The sequence below is a fragment of the Pteropus alecto genome, unplaced genomic scaffold (assembly GCF_000325575.1).
Source record: "Pteropus alecto unplaced genomic scaffold, ASM32557v1 scaffold109, whole genome shotgun sequence".
In the NCBI taxonomy this organism is placed as follows: Eukaryota; Metazoa; Chordata; class Mammalia; order Chiroptera; family Pteropodidae; genus Pteropus; species Pteropus alecto.
In genome coordinates, this window is record NW_006494608.1 from 6,601,581 (window position 1) to 6,621,105 (window position 19,525).

The following is a 19,525-nucleotide window of genomic DNA, read 5'->3' on the forward strand; positions in this document are numbered from 1 at the left end:
ATGTCTTAAAAAGTAACATGATGCTGCATGCATATTTTAAAATAATTTCAAATCAGCACGCATAAGAGGGAAACCAACTCAATAAAGACTGGTGGAAGAAACCAATCTCTTCTTTAGCAGACAACAAAATCTTTTCCATTTATTTATTTTTTCTTATGTTCAGCCCTACAAAACCATTTCAGCAAAAGGATGATCATACCTGGTTCCCATCGATGGTATAATCATACTTGATGGCGTATACTTTTCCTACAGATACTGCAATAGCATAAGCCACCACAGCAATGGAAAATGATGCAGCCAGCATCTCAGAAAACAAGCTCACAGATGGCAGTGCAGGAGGCAAGAACCTAGTGAGTTTTCAAATGAGAAATACTGTGAAGATTTTTGACCATAATCCTCTTTTCCCACCTCACCAAATGGTAATCGACCCAGCCACAAGCTAGATGTGAAAGTACTTGATCCAATGGGGCAAAAACACATGGGTATAAGTGGTAGCATCTGCTTTTATAATTTTTAATCAAAAGTTGGTGCCATCTCACTGGCCGACTTCTTTGTCTCCTTCTGAGAGCCTATAAATGATGCCTCATTTGTATCTCTGACATGAATAAACCTGTCATTACTGATTCTTCAATATCATACAATCCCATGCCATGCCCTTTCACACAATAATGTTTCTCCTTACATAATTTCATCTTAAAGATCCTTGAATTTAAGAGATATAGTAGCCATAAAATGAGATTCACTCTGTCTAAAGAGTGAATATCAGGTCTGTTAAAGACACAAAGAATATAAGATGCTAAAAGAGCTAAATGGAAAATCCTTATCTTAAAAGCTATGATATTTAAAATCTTTTTGAGTCAAAAAAAAATTAAATTTATATAATATTCAAAATGTTTCATAGTCACAGTGACTAACATATCCCAATGATTATAGGGTTAAACAACTACTGTTTGACAAAACCAGAGCTATTTTACAAACCATATAAAGAAAAGTTTATAATCATGTGGTTGTCTTCAAATATGAAAATTTGTAGGATGACTTTCATGGACCTATATCTTGATGACTATCTATATGGTGTAATTTCAGAGGTTCTAGGGGGGAAAAACATCTCCTCTACCTACCTCACTTATGCCTGAAGTTCTATTAATAGGAAATTACATTTTTCCCTCCTACAATTATAGGAACATGGTAAAGTAGAATAATATTTTTATAGAAATGCAGTTATTGGGGCCCAAGCAATCCTAACGTATGATACTGACACTCACCAAGACAGGAGGGAGCTGCCAACAGCGGCCTCGCTTTTACTCTTATTGGAGGCTTGAAGCAGGGATGGATTTAAAAGGTAGGCTAGCACGATCTTTCTTTTTGCTCCTCTTGCTCTGTAGTACTCACCACTAACACTACTTTCCTTGCTCTTTTCTAATCTCTTCATGCCACCCTTTCTTTTTCAGGTTTGTGGATGTCTTTAGACTTGTTTATCTGCCACCACATGAGAACAGGCAACAAAGGCCTTTCTTGTGGTTTATTTATAATGGCATAGGCTTGGGTAGTTTATATCTTCAACAAATATTTTCTGAGATCCTGATATGAGATAGGTACTGTGCTAGGAAGCCAGAGCTAAATAAGACAAATGGGCTCACTGGCCTTGTGAAGTTGCTAGAGTCCCTGGAGCCAGGTTAGGTTAACCAACCAATCATACCAGGTGGTCTGTCAGAGGATTCAGCTTGACTAAATCCAAAAGCAAGAGGCTAGAGATTCATTTTCTGGAGAAGAGCAGCCAGGAAAGCTCTGGATAGGGCCAGAATGGATAACTGAAGGCTGCAAAAAATGAGTTCCCCATATCAATTAATGGAACATGGACATTTGCTGTGTACCACCTCTAAGTGTTACATCTTAGGAAACCTGACAGAAGGGATCTATAAAATATATTTTTATGTAGTTGTTTATAATTACTCAAATAATCTAATTGTTTGGGTGAAAATGCCATGACTCAAGTAGCCATGCTACATCTTTTATTAAGTTCCTTCCAGTGCTAAGATTCACTATCAAAATGTCCATCCTCTAAGGCAGAGTTTCCAAAATATACCTGATCATAAGAATCACTTGAAGAATCTTCGAAAAATAATAATTCCCATGCCCCTCCTCTAGAAAGCCTGATTTAATAGGTTTGGAGTGAGAACCAGGAATTTGTTAATGAGGGTCTCCTATGATTCTCACAAAAAAGGTAAGTTTGAGAAATATTAGATAGGATAATATGTAGCCAGTTATAATTTTTCAAATATTTTTTGAACAGATATGAGAAGAAATCATAAGATTGATCAAATGAAAAGGCAGCAGTTCCCTGTGGAATAAGCTCTGGAACTCAGCTAGCTTGAGGAGTTTCTATTAAGAGCATGGAAAAACAAAGATTGGTACAAGGTCCCTCAGCTAGTATTAAGGGAGAGGAAACTAACATTTATTGGTATTTAACAGCAAAGCTAGTCATAAATGCTATGTTAATGTTACAAACCTAATAAACATTTGGGCTTCTTTGTAAATGCCATGTGACAAAATTATAGTGTAGGGCACGTGGCCCCCTCTATGCATTTTATGAAGGATCTCATTGGGTTTCACAATCAGCTAAAATTGAGGCTTCAGCATTTGTCATTAACCTTATTTTATAGGAGAAACCCCCACCCCAGGGCCACAGAACTAGATGGTGACAAAGATGGACAAAGGACTTCACTTCTTTACTTTTCTAATTTACCAAACTACCATACGTGTAGAAAACTTCCTTTGCAGATAATACATTTCGTTAATGGGAACAAATGACATAATTACTACCTAAGATTGATTAAACTAAATTGTGCAGAATTTAGGTTAGACATCCCTGATTTCTTAAGCAGATTATTCTCAGTGCAAAAAAATGTTACTAACCTTGATTCTATTTATATTCTGATTATACATACGAGTTTAAACCAGGAGTCTGGTAGTAACTAACTGTACATGTCCTGCCACTTTTTAAGAAAATGAAGGATAAAGAGAGAACATATGGGGGATTCTTTTAAACTAATGGTTTGAACTTTATCTACATACATACTTTTTATCTGATAGTTTGCACAAAAGGGTACTTCTTTAAGACCATACACAAATAGGACTATTGAATGAGCACCAATGAAATGAAACTTGTAATAAAAGGTTTCATTTAAATAGAAAGTACTGACTTAATATATTAGTATTGCCTAAGAGAAATGCCATACTCACCCCCTTGGGATGGATTTAACAATGCCAGCATTGTAATTTTTTTCCAGGTCGGCTCCATATGAAATGGCAGTAGCAATTATTGTCTGAAATAAAACAATAGAGGTTTAAAAAAATGCATTTGTTCTAACAATTCCTTTCTTGTCAATCTAATTAATGTTTAATTTTCTAATTACATATTCTACTTACCACAATTACTTCTATAGGAATAGGAACTCGGATTTTGTATTTAAATCGATCATTTATTTCTTTAACTGCCATACAGATGATAATGGTGAGTAATCCAGCAATGAAATCAGCGAGATTGGTGTCACCAATATTTTGAAAAATCTCAACTAGAGTCTATAAAAAGAAAATAATTTTACATACTTTCCATATGAAAAAATCATGATACCATCATCAAACAGGACTTAAGAACTTCATATGAAACCATAAAAATGTGTTGACTAATACAGACATCATTAAATACATCCAGTCTTTAATACATACATATATATACCTCAAGTTATTAATGATGGTTAATTTGGAGTGGTAAAACTATGGATTATTTTGACTCTTATTTTTGCTTATTTGTATTTTTTACAATAAAAATGAGATCTCTTAAAAAAATATCATTATTTAGTGTCTTTTACTTGCAGGAAAACTTTAAAATTTTATCTTAATGTAATTTTACAGGTACTATTAAGTGGCCTAATTTTTACCATGTTGATATGATATTGAGATTAAAGGCTGATAAACCAGAAGGTCTCAATTAGCCAAAATTTTAAGTAAAGCTCTTCCCTAAACCTGAATGATACAGGCGATAATAAAAATATCTGAAATACTTCATATATAGATAACATATGGACTGACCTATTCTTTATGGCAAAATAAAATCTATTGAATTGATATATACGTCAAGTATGAATTTTTGGAAATTAATTTAGTACCGAGTTAAAACTTGAACTAAGATGACTTAAATAAAAGTAACTCTTTTCAAGTGGAGAGACAAGTCAGCTCAAGAAAAACTAGTTGTGTTTTGAAAGTAGGAGGTTTCCGAGACTAGAGGGGTATTAGCAAGGGAGAATCCCAGGGAAGAACACTAATATCTTTGTTATAGCAGCAATGTCAGTCTTTAAGAAGCCATGATTTAAGAAGGCATTTATCAATTATTTGAGACAAGTAATATCCCGGCGAAGGTTATTTTTCTTTGAATGAGTCTTTTAATATAAATTTTTATGTGAAGATAAAGGAATGGAGCATCTTACTGTTTATAACGTGTATCTTATTTATATTTATATGGAGTCATAAATAAAAAAATTATATCCGATATTACATACAAGGAAATTTATCAGTTAACTTTTGGAGCCAAATTTATTTACTTCATCTTATCTCTATGAATGTAATTGTCCCTTGCTGTCAGGCATTATCTACAACTAGAACTTTCGTGCATATATATCAACACAAAGTGTTACTTTCTTTATTAAAATGGCTTAAATTTTACCTACTGAAATAGATTCAAAGTAATGAATCTGATCAAACTTAGCGGTGCTTTTTAAAACTCTCATCATCTGTGCAGAACTTTTTAATGCGGTCTTCCTCCTTTTTAGGGGGAGAAATAGGGCAGGTAGCATCAATTTAGTAAGCACGAAGAAAGGCTTCCCTTGTCTATTGAGACAACCCATTCAAAGTGAATGATAGAGAAACATAATCACTCTTAAATAGACTGTGATTGGTCTCATGATGGTATCATGAAGAGTATTACTAATTATGAATTCTACCAACACCCTGTCATTCTCCCTTCTGCATCCTATGCCCAGCATCTCCGGCATTTGTGAATTAATGTTTTTATTTTTCTCTCTTTTCTAATAGTTCATTCTCCATTTCTTCTTTTTTTCTTTTTTTTTTTTTTTTTTGGTATTCATTATTTCTTTTGATGGAAGTGGGAGGGGTGTCAAAACAAAGTACAACTTTATAACGAAAAGAATGCTAAGTTAACTACATTCCAGGGAAAGCATCTTACAACAATCTGACAGTCTTTCCTGGAGGAATTCACCACCACTCTGCATTTGTTGAAGGATTCTTTCATGAGTGATTGCAATTGCTAATATCATAAGCAATTCTCTGTTCAGGTATTGAGTGGTTCACTCAACCCTTATACAATCATTTCTAGACCTGCTGATTCTTTCTTCTCAAAAGAGGAAGGTTAAATTTACCATCACACGGATGACTGAAATATCTTCATCCAATTTGGCAGGCCTAGGAGGAATTTCTTGCAAAATTCTATGACATATTGCAACCTGAGACTTCAAGAATAATGTTCAACAGAACATGTCACAGAATGATTGTGTTTGGTTTAGAAACTATTTTTGACCTCATTCGAGTGTTTCATGGCAGCAAGCTTCATCTTAAACATAATCTTAGTAGACTAGAAAAACTGTTTCAGCTCCCATCTACAGAAGTCCAGCAATGGCAAGGGACCCAGATTAACCACTGGCCTGGGCCTCCTCTGCTCTGTGTGGATACAGACCTAGCAATGGTCACACAAGGAGATGAGTGCACTTAGTAAAGGGTATCTTGGTGGATTCGGGGATCAGAGGCTTTGTATAAGGAACGAACAGTGCCTGGCATATGGAAGTTAGTCAATAAGTCCTTATTGAATAGATGAATTGAATGAATGACAATGAAGGGGAAAAAATGAATGAATAGTTGCTGGCGAAGTGTGAAAGCAAGAAAAAGCAAGCTGTGTCAGGGACTGAGAAAGTGAGAGAGCCTGTCAGAAAAAGGCAGTCAGAAGGTTTCCAAGCAAGCCAAGGACTTGGTAGGAAAAAAAAAAAAAAAGAAAGAAACAATGACAAAAATAATGCTGAATCAAAAAAAAAAACTTGTGCTAATGTCTTCCAATAGGCTGGGTGCCTGGGAGGTGAATAGTATGCTTGATGAGGTCTACTCATCATGATAATGAAAATAATAATAACAATATTACTATGAGTTCTTACCATGTGCCAGATATTGTGCTAAGTGCTATACACAAACTCTAAAAGGCAGCTACTCTAATTATCCCCATTTTACAATTGAGGACACTGAGGCTTAGGGAAATATAACATGCCCCAAATCACATGGATACTAGAGGATGGAACCAAGACTATGATTTAAGTCCATTGAAGTTCAAAGTCCATGATATCAATTGCTGTGTTATACTACCTCCTCTACCACTTTTTAGCATAGTACCTGGCCTGTAATAGGCACTCGTTAATATCTTTTGAATGGATAGAGTAATATGGGATTATGAATCTGTTGTGAAATTGAGCAAATTCCTGACCACCTCACTAATGTTTAGATATGTGTGTATGACCTTACATTGTTTTAGAAGCTATTACATGGGTCATTAAAGACTTCATTCTTAATATTGGCACATTATTTTTGCTTAGTATAATTCTCCCTAAAACTAGGATGATATCATGTTACTATTATCACGACTTTTCAAGCATCAATAACATGCCTTATATAGAATATATATTTAGATCTAAGAGCTTTTTAAATCTAATTAGTGTGATATACATCCTTCTTTTGCATCTCTTTTGCATGTTGAATCATCTCTGAATCTAATGTTCCTTTTTATCTATAATTGCTGAGACATTTACATTATATACTTATGGACTCTCAGAGTTATAAAGGGCTTTAGAGATACATGTTCAATTATTTCATTTAACAAATAAAAAAGATGCCTCGAGATGTGAAATAATAGTTTCAAAATAACTACTTTCATTGAGTACTTATTCTGTGCCAGCCTCTGGGCCAAAGTGCTTCTCATCTGTCCTTATTTAATAACTTAGTTGGTAGATACTGTTACCAACTCCATTTTGCAGAAAAGGAAACTGAGACATGGTGATTTGCTCACCTGACTAGCAAATTGCAGAGTCAGGATTTGAATCCAGGTCATCCATCTCCAAACCTGAGCTCTCAGCCACTATCCTACATTATGTGCCTGAGGCCGCTTAGTTTGTCAGACGCAAAGCTGAGACTGGAACTCAAGTCTGTTGCATCCCATACCGGTCTTAGCTTCACTGTATCACTGAGTTTTCATTAATATTTTTAAGTGCAATGACACTTCTTAAACCATTTTGACCAATTGAGAACAATAATCTGCCTTTTTTGATGTTACTCCCAATTGTATTGCTTCTATCAGAGAAGAATGCTTTCAGTGGCTCCCAAAGTATGGCACAGAGGAAGGCAGGCTCTCCAGACTCAAGTTAAAGAGGAAAATAACACGTTGTTCTTAGTGAGTCATCCCTAGAGTAAGAAGCAACACTTACATAGATAATGGAGAGAACTCCATTATAGTTTTTGGTTGAAACGTTGAGGATGATCTTCAGCTGTGAGACGAACACTTGGAAGGCTGCAGCTGTTGTGAATCCGCCAATCAAAGGATCTGCCAAGTACCTCACTATGAATCCAATCTGCAAAACTCCAAATACCAACTAGGACAGGAAGAAGGAAGGAAAAATTAAATGTTTGCCTGAGAGAAGAACCTACTCTCTTGAAGCATTAACAAATTAAACCTAACACCAATTTAAACTCTGGTAGCCTGTCTATAATACAAAAATACTTGTGGGAAACAAATCTGAATTTCTTAATGTCCTGTTTCCTCTCTCCTCCATCACTCTAAATTTGAAAACCGTGCGTAATGTAAACCTTAAAGTATTTCTAGATATGTAATAAGAAAAGCAAAAAATCATGTAGCTTATTCTGTGAACTTTATTGTAAAGATAACAAGAAAGCAAGTATTATGACTACTGTACTGAAAATTAAAAGCATTGTTTAGGATTAACATCACTATATTATCTGTACCAATAGAAATGCCTTCCTTCTATTGATGTAATTGTTTCCTTTCCCTTTCTCATAAATACCCACTGCCCTTGTCTCCAAATTGGAACATTATCTGGGCTTCTGCTTGAATCAATGCTTTCTCAATAGCTATTCTTATTGATCTCAATAAATGCTGTTGCCCCTCACTTTGAAAAGTCTTTTATTTTTAGGTTAACAACAGCTAGTTATTTCAAATAAAAATCATCCCAGACTATATCTTACTTGTAACGCTTACCTGTATGATTCCAACCAAAAGGGTAAGAGTACTCGCAATCAGTACTCTTGCTGCATCTCTAGTTGCATCATCTATCATGGTAGCATTTGATGCAGTTCCATTACTGCTGGGTATGAGAAAGTTTTCATCGGGGGCCAGGCTCAGGACAACAGATCCCACCATTAAACTGACCACTGGGAAAGGTCCTGGAGAAAAAGTCTCTATCAATTAATAATTATTAATTGCAAGTGTTTAGGCTCAACATGTCATGTCTACATAGGATTAGAAAGATGTATGAGATAATTAGCTATGATTGGGAAAATGTTGTTTGTTCACAAAAGAAGCTGAAAAGCAAGTGCTTCAAGGCATTTACAACCCAGAAATGAGCAAGAGAGACATGTAGGTAGGTAATTATAATGCAGCATTCAGGATGCTTTATAAGTACACATAAAGGGTTTCTAACCTATCTTTGTCTGATCTTCGTGTGTGGGAGGAGAGAGTTGTCAGGAAAGGTTTCCTGGAAGAGGCGGAATATAAACTGAGTCCTTACTTGTTCCATCTTATTTTTATCCCATAGAAGCTCATTTCCTAGAGCATCCATTGTCTTAATCTCTGTGGAGCTGAGTACCTCAATCAAATATCACAGGGTTCAAATTAAGATAAAGAAAGCAAAGAGAGTGTATAGTTTCTCTTTCTCTTTCCAAGACAAATTATTTTTTCGTATCAAATGCCAATTCTATGTTTAGAAAGTACTCCTTTTCTTCCAACAACTGCTCCATTCACTACTGATATGTTTATCCATGATGATGATGGTCCTGTCCTTTTAGCATGAAAGGCTTTAACAATCGGGAGGGCTCAACACCAAAATCCAGTAACCTGGAATGTCTAAATGTATAGAATACCAAAGAGAAAAATATCAGCTTCTACGTTCCTTGCCTCGTCAATTATTTGATGCTGATCAATTCTCCCAGGTGAGGAAGTTCTTTCAGTCAATGAAACCTCTTCCTGACCTTTCACAGACAAGACAACATGCCACATACTGGGGAAAATACAACTAAGGTCAGGATATGGGTTGGGAATATGGGGACAGTTGTATTTGTTTCAAGAGAATTTTCTAGGCAGACATGTCTAGTCAGCAGATGGATGTAGGCGCAAAATTATCTCAAGTATAAATGTCAAAGTAGCAATATATCATTAAAATCTGTATTTACTAGAACATTCTAGCAAAAGAGAATTTAAATTTTAGGAATAGCAGGAAATAAACCTATTTTGAGTCATACCAAGAAGAAAAGCCAATTTAGTTTCTAAATTGTTTTGGCATGATTTTGCCAGTCTTTCAATCTTAGTGACTTAAAATAAATATGCTCTTTAATGAAATAATGAATATGTATTTGATGAACAAAATTTGGTAAATTCTATGTTAATCTGATAGAACAGTAGTTTCAAAGGCCTCTTGGAGATTTTTTCTTTGTCTTGTTTTGTTTCAGAAGAGAATATAATCTGATAAAACAGTAGTTTCAAAGGCCTCTTGGAGATTTTTTTCTTTGTCTTGTTTTGTTTCAGAAGAGAATACTTTCTAAATATGAAGTCAAATCTATTACATTTAAAAAAATAAAACCACGCTAAAATTTGAAGGTAGGCTATAATTGTAACAATTTTTCAATTTCTCTTCATGAAAAAAAAGAGTTAAGTATAAAGCTAAGTAAAGGCATAGTATTTTGAAAGCTAAGAAAACCATTTGCATCACTGAATAGAAAAAGCGGGCAAAGCACTGAATCCCTATTTCCCTGGAAAACATTAACAAAGATATGGAAGCAAAATATGCATAATATGGCCAAAACACATTAAACACGATTAATACAATTGTAGCAAATGCTTATAATTACCAACTGAGATGTGTCTTGATGTTCCAAAAATAAAGTATGTCAGGATAGGAAAAAAAGCAGAGTAGAGACCATATCCAACTGGAACTGCAGCTAATAGAGCATACGCCATACCTATAAGTACAACCAAAATGATTGAATTTGCAAACAAAAGTTATAGTTTGTTTATACTGTAAAAAAAAAAAAAAAAAGAGGCCTTTTCATAGATATCCTCAATTTGCAGCTTGTCCTGACTGGTTTCCTTATTTTGCATACAATCTGTGGCTATACTAGGATGCAGAACATGATTCAAATATGCTAGGATAATGATTGCATCTACAGGCATCATGTGCTGTAGTAAATTGACTCAGCTTATCAGTAATTCAATTATTCACTAATCACCTGAGTAGAAAAAAAGAAATCAAGTCAGTTGTTGATTTAAAATGTCATTAATTCAGTCCAAAGGCTTATATCAGTTTTGCATATAGGTGGTTTTATCTGAATTCAGTGTTTCTCTGTGTTCTAAGGGACATATTGTTGCACTGCTCTTTCTCCTTTCTTGTTGGAAAACAGAAATTAGATCCAAACAAAGAAAAAATATGACAATTGTACATAGTGGCAGGCAAGACAACTCTACTGGGCTCTCCCACTAGGAGATCAACTCCTCCACTAAGCTAACCCAAGCATCTCTGGGTACATGAATGTCATGTGGTACAGAGAAATCTAAACCTTTCCACACACAGGAAGGTTAGAATATGATAACAGCTCATTCTTTTCCTTGGTTAAATACTTCTTATATAGTCAGCACATCTTAGGCTGTATTACCTTCCCGTATTTCACTCACTTACAGTGAGAGAAAAAAACAAGCCCTTTGGCCCTTGGGTCATGAATAAACAATTGCATTTATAATAGTAAAAAAAAAAAAAAGTGTGGCGACAACCTAAATATCCTGGCCCACAGGTGCCCCAAATTATTTTCTGAATGAATGTCTCAAAATAAGGAAGTGGTTAACTAAATTACACTTTATACACTGTAATTCTATGAAATGAAATTGATGTGATGTATAGAAATACACTTACTAACATAGAGATATGTAAAATACAAAGAAAAAATTGAGAAAAATAGTAAGTTTGCATGCTCCTACTTTTATAAAAGTACACATGTATGTTGTATGCATAAAAAATCTGGAAAGATTTTTAGTATATACAAAATTCAGATATACAAAAAGACTATAATAAACACCTATGTATCCACCATCCAGCTTAAGAAATAAGTGATTGCCAGTCCAGTTGAAGCTCTCTGTATTCTCTTCCTCAACCACATCCTCTTCCCTCTCTCTATCCTCAGAAGACAACCATGATCCTGAATTCAGTGGTTATAATTCTCGGACTTTTTTTTATACTTTTAAATAGATATGCATTTATGTGTCTAATAAGATATTTACTAATATGTTAATGGGTTATCTATATGGTAGGATCAAAGGAGACTTCAAGTTCATTGAGGAGGTATTTTTAAATATATTTTCCAGTTTCCTAGAATGAGCATTCATTCACTCATTCATTCAACAGCTATTGATTATGTACTAACATCCCAGGCACTATTCTAGATTTGAGGGAATATGAGAGTGGACCAAAGAAAGTACCCTTACAGAGTTTGCAATCTAGAAAAATCTGTATTACTGATGCAATTGTTTTAATATATAAAATTACAACAAGGAATTGCAATAATTAACTGTCTCAAGAACACGGACTAGAAAGGTGACTCCACAAAGGGAAGATAAAAAAAGAAGCAGCAGGGAATGAAAACAACCTATTTTCTATGTACTTTTTTCAAATCCTTCTTAAACTTCCACTTCCCTAAACTGGGCTCTGCAGTTCTTACAGGCCTGGAAAATGGGAACTTTTTCCGTTTTCATGTAGTATCCTACATTTGCTACTTAAATATAATCATCTTTATTATAAAGGAATTCGTTACAACAATTTTGAAATTATACAATTTGTAAAGAAATCTAAGCCATTGATTTAAACTGTGGCCTCTCTGTTATTGATACCCTTTGTGTGTAGGATGGTGGTATATACTGATAAAGGGGGTGCTAACAAACATTTGGAAGCATCTAGAAAGCAAAGGTAGAAAGGGAAGCACAGGCTCCCCAAAACCATGAATAAAAGAAGCACTAAAGGGGCTGCACTGATCTTTTGCTGCTTGGAGAGAATTTTTTTTTTTTTTTAATAACAAGAGTCAAAAAGATCCCATTATCCTTAGCAACAACTGGTTTCTCAGTAACCGGAGCCTGACCTCTCTGATGAGTATTTCCCAACTCCTCCGCTGCCCAGACAGTGGTTATGCCATAGGCCTGTCATCACTAGAAACTGCAGCACCACCTCTGAAATCTCAACTTTGAGCCTTCTTTTTATTTATTTTTTACTTATTTATCTTTAAATTTATTTATTTATTCTTTATGGTGACATTGGTTAACGAAATCCGATAAGTTTCAGCTGTACATTTTAATAGGTATATATATATGTATTTACATTGTGTGTTCACCTCTCATAGTTAGATTTCTTTCTGTCACCACATATTTGACCCCCTTTACCCCATCTAACTCCTCCTTCCCCCTTCCCCACTGAGCCTCCTTTTTAGCCACAGCCTCCTGGCCTTTCTCTTCCCCTACTCCAGAATCCTTATTGCAACATTTCTTTGTCCTCACGAGGCTTCTAATCCGTTAACTGATCCCCTTCCCCCCATCCTTGCTGTCCTCCTGTCCTCCATTGCCGCCTTGTCCCTGGAATTTCGCAAATATTGTTTCCCGCTCTCTCCCTCCTCTTTTCCTGTCTGGCAAAACCCCAATCTGGCTGAACCTAGAAGTCCACCTTTTCGAAGACAGCTAGATAAACTGGACTAGACACTCCTACATTTGGGCCAACCAGTTTCATGTTGGCATTCAATACTGCCTGGCAATCCAATTACATTTCTTCCGAAAGTGTGTTTTCTGCTCTCTAAGACAACTACACAAACCTCCCTACTTTTCTCAAACTTCCCATCCCCCTTCTACACACAGATGCAGTTCAGAGATAAATCTTCGACTTCATCCAAAACACGGAATCCATGAGATGCCCCTAATTTGCTTTTTACCAAAATTTCAAACCTCTCTGCATCTGCACCATGGTGTATCTTTTTTCCTTTGAAAATGGAGGCGCTATCCTTCTTGTCTTTAAGGAGCAACCATTAAGGAGTAACCACTCTGTTCTTGAAACCATCCATGCTTGCCCCTTCTCAACTCTTAGTCATTTCTCCTCTACCTATCGGACCACAGGTCTCTTTCTTTCTACTAGGTCATTCTCACTAAGTCACAAATATGTTCTAGTATCTCCGATACTGAAAGAAAAATAAATCTTCCCTTCACTCTACCTTCATCCTTTATCTCCTTCTAGTTACTGCCATTTCTCTACTCTGCTTCACAACAAACTTTAAAAGCATTGCCTGTGTTCCATCATTGTACTCTCCCCTTGAGTATATGACACTATCTACCCTTTAAAAAAAGAAAAAAAAAGTCCTCTCTTGGCTTCTGATCCCACATTTCTCCAATTGTTCTTTTTCTCTGACTTTCTGAGCCAAATCTACTCACATTTCTTTGTGGCCCCTCCCTCAAGTTCCTGACCTCTAAATACTCCAGCCATCTTCTCCCATCTGCCTTCTCTTCCCAGATACTCTCAGGCGTTCCCACTCTTTTAAACATGACCTCTAGAGTGATACTTTTGTGGGTTTTATGTCTAGCCCAGCCCTCTCCTCTACCCTGCTCACGTGTAGTAGTTCCAACTCTATATTTGGCATCTCCACTTAAGTTGTCTTACATGCATTTCAAAGTTAGCCTGTCCAAAAGGAAATTCTTGGTTTTCCATACCAAACCTGCTCTTCGGCCAGCCTTTTCCATTTTAATAAATGACACAACCATCTACTCAGTTGCTCAAGCCAACAACCTTTCATCTATACATAATCCATTAGTATATCCCAGTGAGTCTTTTCCCAAAATATATTTCAGATCTGTGCAGTTTTCTCCATCTCCTGCTTGATCTGGTTTAAGCTGACACACCTATCTTCAGGGCCGAGATGAGGGTGAGGCAAGTGAGGTGCCCAGTATTTAAGGATGGCTCCAGAGAACGAGTGCCTCACTTGCCTCATCCTAATCCCGGTTCTGCCTAACCTTATCTCATTCTGTTCACCCATCCTCCCCTCACTGGACTCTACTTGCACCAGAATTCTTTCTGTTCCTCCTTTGAAAATACTAAACTCCTTTGGCCTCAGGGCATGTACACCTCTGCCTGATATACTCTTTTCTGCTCAATACATGGTGCTCCTTCTTATCCTCCAGTCTCTGATCAAATTTCACCCCCTAGTAACGCCTTCTTTGACCATTCTATCTAAAATGCACTTCCCAAATTAATCTCTGTTACAGCATATTTAATCCACCACAATGGATATCACAATCTATAATTATTTTTCTATTTCTCTACTTATTTATTTAATTCCCCTGTCTACCACTGGAAATGAGCTCCATGTGCCTGTCAATAAACTACTTAATCCCCATGGCTGAATACCTGGCACACAGAATTGGTCTATAAATATTATTAAGTGAATGGATGATGATATATGATTAATAAATGTATGAATTAATTAGGTTTACCTCCCAGAAATTCACTTTACAAAGATAAGCTTATAAAGATAATGTTTCTGGAAAACAAATTATCATAAAGTAAGGAACAGTGCAGTATATAAATTAAGATCCTAGGAATTAGACTCTGTGTTCAAATCTCAGCTCTACTACCTACAAGCTCCATGACCTTGGGCAAGACTTAATATATTTCACATCTATTGAAAGGAGTTAAAAATAGTTGTTGTGAGGATTAAATGAGATAACTGGCCAAAGTCCTCAGCATAATATCTGATACTTAATAAACAAAACTAAATTAAAATGAATTCTTATAAGATACTTATCAATGAAAACGGGAGAAACCAAGCTTGAGATACAGAAAGATGATTCATTATCAAGAATGCAATTCAGTCCTCTTCACCAAATGTGTTCAGGGCCAACTATTTTGTGGCAGTTGCTGAGCTAGGCATTAACTAAACAAACATGAATTAGATGCTTCCTGTCCCTTCCTGTCCCTCAGCAGTCAAAGGGTATTGCCATGTCACAGCTATGAGAGTCTACTGTGCACACAGGTACTTGGTTTCATTTAATTTAGGAACTGCACAGCCCCACCCAAGGCTTCTATCTACCTCTGTGATTGGAAACATGGCTGACCAGGCTGAGACTCCACACTGGGGCCACAGAACATCCTCCTTCTCTGTGGGAATTTACCTGGCCTGCTCTGAGTAATCTTGAGAGCTCCATGAGGCAAATTTCGGCTAATGCTATTGCTCAACAACTATTATTAACTTCTGAAATAGTCTGTTATCAAGCCATCTTTGTACACACATCCCTGCCCCACCCTACTTCCCAACACTTGGCAAACTCATACTTAACCTTTAGGGAAACTCAGCTTTGACAACTAAGCATCCAGGAAGCCACTCGTAATCCCCTAAGGCTGGATTGAATGACCCTCTTGCACTCCTGGATGAAGCAAAGTTACCCCTGCCACAGCCCTTACATACAATTGTTATCTATTTCCCCACTGGACTATGAACTCCTTGAAAGCAGGTGGTGTATCTTATTCATGTCAGCATACCTAGTGTCTGGCACATAATAAGTGCTCCATTAAATTATAATGAATAAGTGAGATTTCTGCTTTCATGATCCATGGGGCATTATAGAGTTGGGAGGAGGGTGGAAGCAAGATGTTGGGGATATGGGACAGAGGATAATGTCCATACTATTATTCCCCAGCTAGGCAATGGATTTCCAAGATGCTCGTGGAAATGTGGTATAAAGCCATTATAAAGTAGCAATAACCACCTATGTTGAGACATTTTGCCAGAGATTAAAATAAGGGGATGAATTAATAAGGCGGGGGGAGCGGAATGGAAAAAATACTTACGGGAAGTCCAGACTAAAATACTTTCTGCTTTTCCCTTAAGCCAGTTTCAAACTGCAGGTCAAGACCATGTGTGGATGTAAAGTAATTTAATGGGCTGCAGTTATAATTTAAAAATATATAAGCAGAATAGAATAGGATAGAATAGAAAATATCAGAGTATATCACTTATAGTGAAGGTAAGTATTATTTCACAAAACTTGAGATATGTGTATACAGTATGTAATGTAATACATATTTCTTACTGTGAGTTGCAGTTAATAAAAAGTTAGGAAGCCACTGCTTAGATAATAGGGCTCTAGTTGGAGCCATGCAGCTAGAAAAGCAGCATGGTTTCCTAGGAAGAGAACTCTAAGGAAGAAGAGGAGGAAAGAGGCAACTTTTCTCCACTAAGGGACTCTAGAAGCAGAAGGGTAAGCAAGCATTTGGAGCAGACTCATGGAAGCCTGGAGAAAGTTATGAATTGCTGCTGGAGACTGTGGTTCTCAAACACTTGGGAGCCAGTTCACCAACACCTTACCTTGCAGCGTACCCACTAGCCCAGTGCTAATTCCAGAAATGATGTCACTAAGCAGCCATTCCTTGATTCGGTATTTAGGAAGCCAGTCCAGGATGGGCAGGAGGATCCTCAGCACACCAAGGGCTCTCTTTCTTGAACAACTGTCAAACACAAGTGATCACAAAGTTTTGAACTGAACTATGCTGTTTATAACTATTTAGAAAAAGAATGAGAATTACATGGACAATATTAACTCTGAAGTGCTTACCATGCTTTTGCCAAGAACTCTATCTACCGTTTTAAATGCACTGTGCTAGAAAACACAGGATTAAGTGCCCCACCCCCCACCCCACCGGCTTAATCCTCTGAGAAAATATCTCTACACAAGAACCCATTTTCTGGTCCAGCCACAGATTGATCATTGTGGAGTCTCTAAATGGAGATTAATTTTCAGACTTCTACTTTCAGACGCCTTCTTTTACTTCTTCTCTTCTTCTTTTAAGAAAAATAAACATGCTCTGTATATTTTGGCAATCCAAGTGTGAGCCAGTTTTTACAAAACTCTTAATATGATGAAAGTACATCTTGCTGTACCTTGTTACTTATTATTTTTTAAATTCCATAATCAACAGGTAAAAGAAAAAATATTAACAGTGGGTGAACATTCATTCTTTGACTCCTCGTTCAAATAAATTATTTTTTTTAATTACATTTATGAGACAATTGGAAATTTTAACATTGAATCAATGTTTGATATTGAGGAATTATTTTATTTTTCAGTGTGATTATGGAATTGTGGTTATATTTTTAAAAATAGTCCCTAGAGATATATGCTGAAATATATAGTTATATATATATATATAGACGAAAAGATACACTAGATAGGATTTGCTTCAAAAAAATAGTGGGAGTGTGGTAAATAGGTGGGAATAGAAGAAACAAGATTAACTTTGAGTAGATCACTATTGAAGCTGGATGAAGGGCAAATACATGGAAAGGAGGTTCATTATACTACTGTGTCTGCTTTTGTATGTATTGGAAATGTTCTACAATAAAAAGCTTTTAAAATGAAAGAAAATCTGGCAACAGTTGCCAGTTCTCTAGTTCTTTTTGTTTGAGATATCTAATTACAGGTGGCCCATTTGAGTTTAGAGACTGATGGAAGTTCTCCTGGGGGTCCCACTGCCTAATGTGAAGGATTTGGAGCACACCACGCTCTCCTGTGTTCTGGCTGTCATTCCCGGCTCTCTGCGTGGCATCCTGCCTAGATGAGCTTGGGGCTTTCAAGAAATCCTCATCAGATGATAGGTTTATCCATCATCTCTTTTTAATCAAGCCCCTTTCTCGGGACCCTTTAGCCCCTTTCTCCGGACCCTCTGGACTCTCAGGACCTTCTGGACCGGAAGGCGCATTCCAGGTGTCTCCAAGAGAAAAGAGAGACGGGGCTTCCGGAACACACTCTTCCCAAAGATAAATTCCTGAGACTAGAGTTAACTTCGGGCAGAGAATGATGGAGCCACCCTCCCACCAGGAAGGACGCGTCGCAGACGCAGGAGCCCAAGTTGGGCCTCTGGAGGTAGAAGCCCGGGTGTCCCCCGCCTTGCGGACTGACGCTGGCCGCTACCTGCAGCTCTTGGCCAGTCGCTCCCGCAGCGTCCTGCGCTCTTGCAGACGCCGCTCGTACTGCTGTTGGAAGGCGAGCTCACTGTAGACCCGCCGCGACACCACGTAGCTGCCACTATACTCGGGGAGCGGCTGCGGCTCCGACCTGCGACCTGGCGCTTCCATGCCCTTCAAGGAGGACGACAAGGAGGGAGGCGATGGAGAGGGGAAGGAGAAGAGACGGTGACGAGGAAGCGACAGGGAGAGGCAACTGGCCTTTAGCCGCCTCTGGGCCCCACCTGTTGCAGCAGATCCCGGAGAGCCTGGGCCCCGCGCGGCGGGCCTGGGCCCTCTGGGCCCGCCGCCCCCGGCGAGCACTGCCACCTGCAGGGGGGCACCTGAGGACCTCTGGGTCGCGTAGCCTGCACCTGCTTCCTGGGACTCCCGGACTCTGAAGGGAGTGAGCCCCGCGTAGGGGGTTTCGAGAGCTCGACCCAGTCGCCTCCGGGGGGCAGTCAGGGCGCTGTCCGCGTTCTGAAATCTCCCCAAACCCAGGCTGGGACCAGAAGCTCTGGCGGTACTGGAGGGGACCTCGTGAGCGTCCCTCTCCCCTTGCACCCGACTTAGGACGCAGCCCCAGGCGCGCACTGGGGAGAAGCACAGGCCGCGGGCCAGTTGTGGGACCCTCAGGACGCTTTCCCGGCCCGAGGCTGCGTACACTGCTGGAGGGTCGCGCTCCCCTAGGGGCAGAATTTTGGGTGGGTGAGATCTGTTTTCCTAGCTTCCTTCTCACTTTCACCTTCTCAGAAAGGCTATCCTGCCTCCTGCCCACCCGCTCCAGGCCCCCACTCTAGTCCTATCTCCAAGCCGCGAGGTCTGCCTAGAAGTCAAGCCAGGGCAAGGTAGCGTGGGCTGCACCTTCAGCGGCGATCTCACCTGCTGCAGCTCCGTTCGTGCCCCGCCCGGAATGCCCCCGGGACTGCAGTTCCGCTGCCTTTATAGCGCTCGCAGAAGGCTGGAACACGTTTTATTTATGGATCAACAGAGACACCTAAGTTGAAGAGAGGAACACACAGGTAGAAATCTTTCCCCATCTCTCCTACCGAGAAAGAAATCCTATCCTTCCCACATTCTTCCCCTTTCCCAAACAGGGAAGGATGAGAATCTTACTGGCTGTCATGGGGCCCCCGGAGCCTGGGCCACTCACCGTCCAATTACTAACGCAAGA

At 38.3% G+C, this 19,525-nt stretch overlaps 1 protein-coding gene across 1 annotated transcript in view; it reads right to left on the reverse strand.

Moving 5' to 3' along the window:
* The window catches only part of SLC26A4 (solute carrier family 26 member 4), a 77,501-nt gene extending 59,018 nt beyond the window's left edge, over positions 1-18,483 (reverse strand). The window contains exons 1-8 of the mRNA XM_025041930.1: positions 18,320-18,483; positions 16,717-16,856; positions 10,189-10,299; positions 8,324-8,508; positions 7,536-7,700; positions 3,430-3,582; positions 3,244-3,326; positions 200-347 (exon numbers count right to left, since the gene is read on the reverse strand). Of these exons, the coding sequence (XP_024897698.1) occupies positions 200-347; positions 3,244-3,326; positions 3,430-3,582; positions 7,536-7,700; positions 8,324-8,508; positions 10,189-10,299; positions 16,717-16,856; positions 18,320-18,483 (1,149 nt within the window). The remainder of the gene's footprint in view (positions 1-199; positions 348-3,243; positions 3,327-3,429; positions 3,583-7,535; positions 7,701-8,323; positions 8,509-10,188; positions 10,300-16,716; positions 16,857-18,319) is intronic.
* Between the last annotated feature and the right edge of the window lie 1,042 nt (positions 18,484-19,525).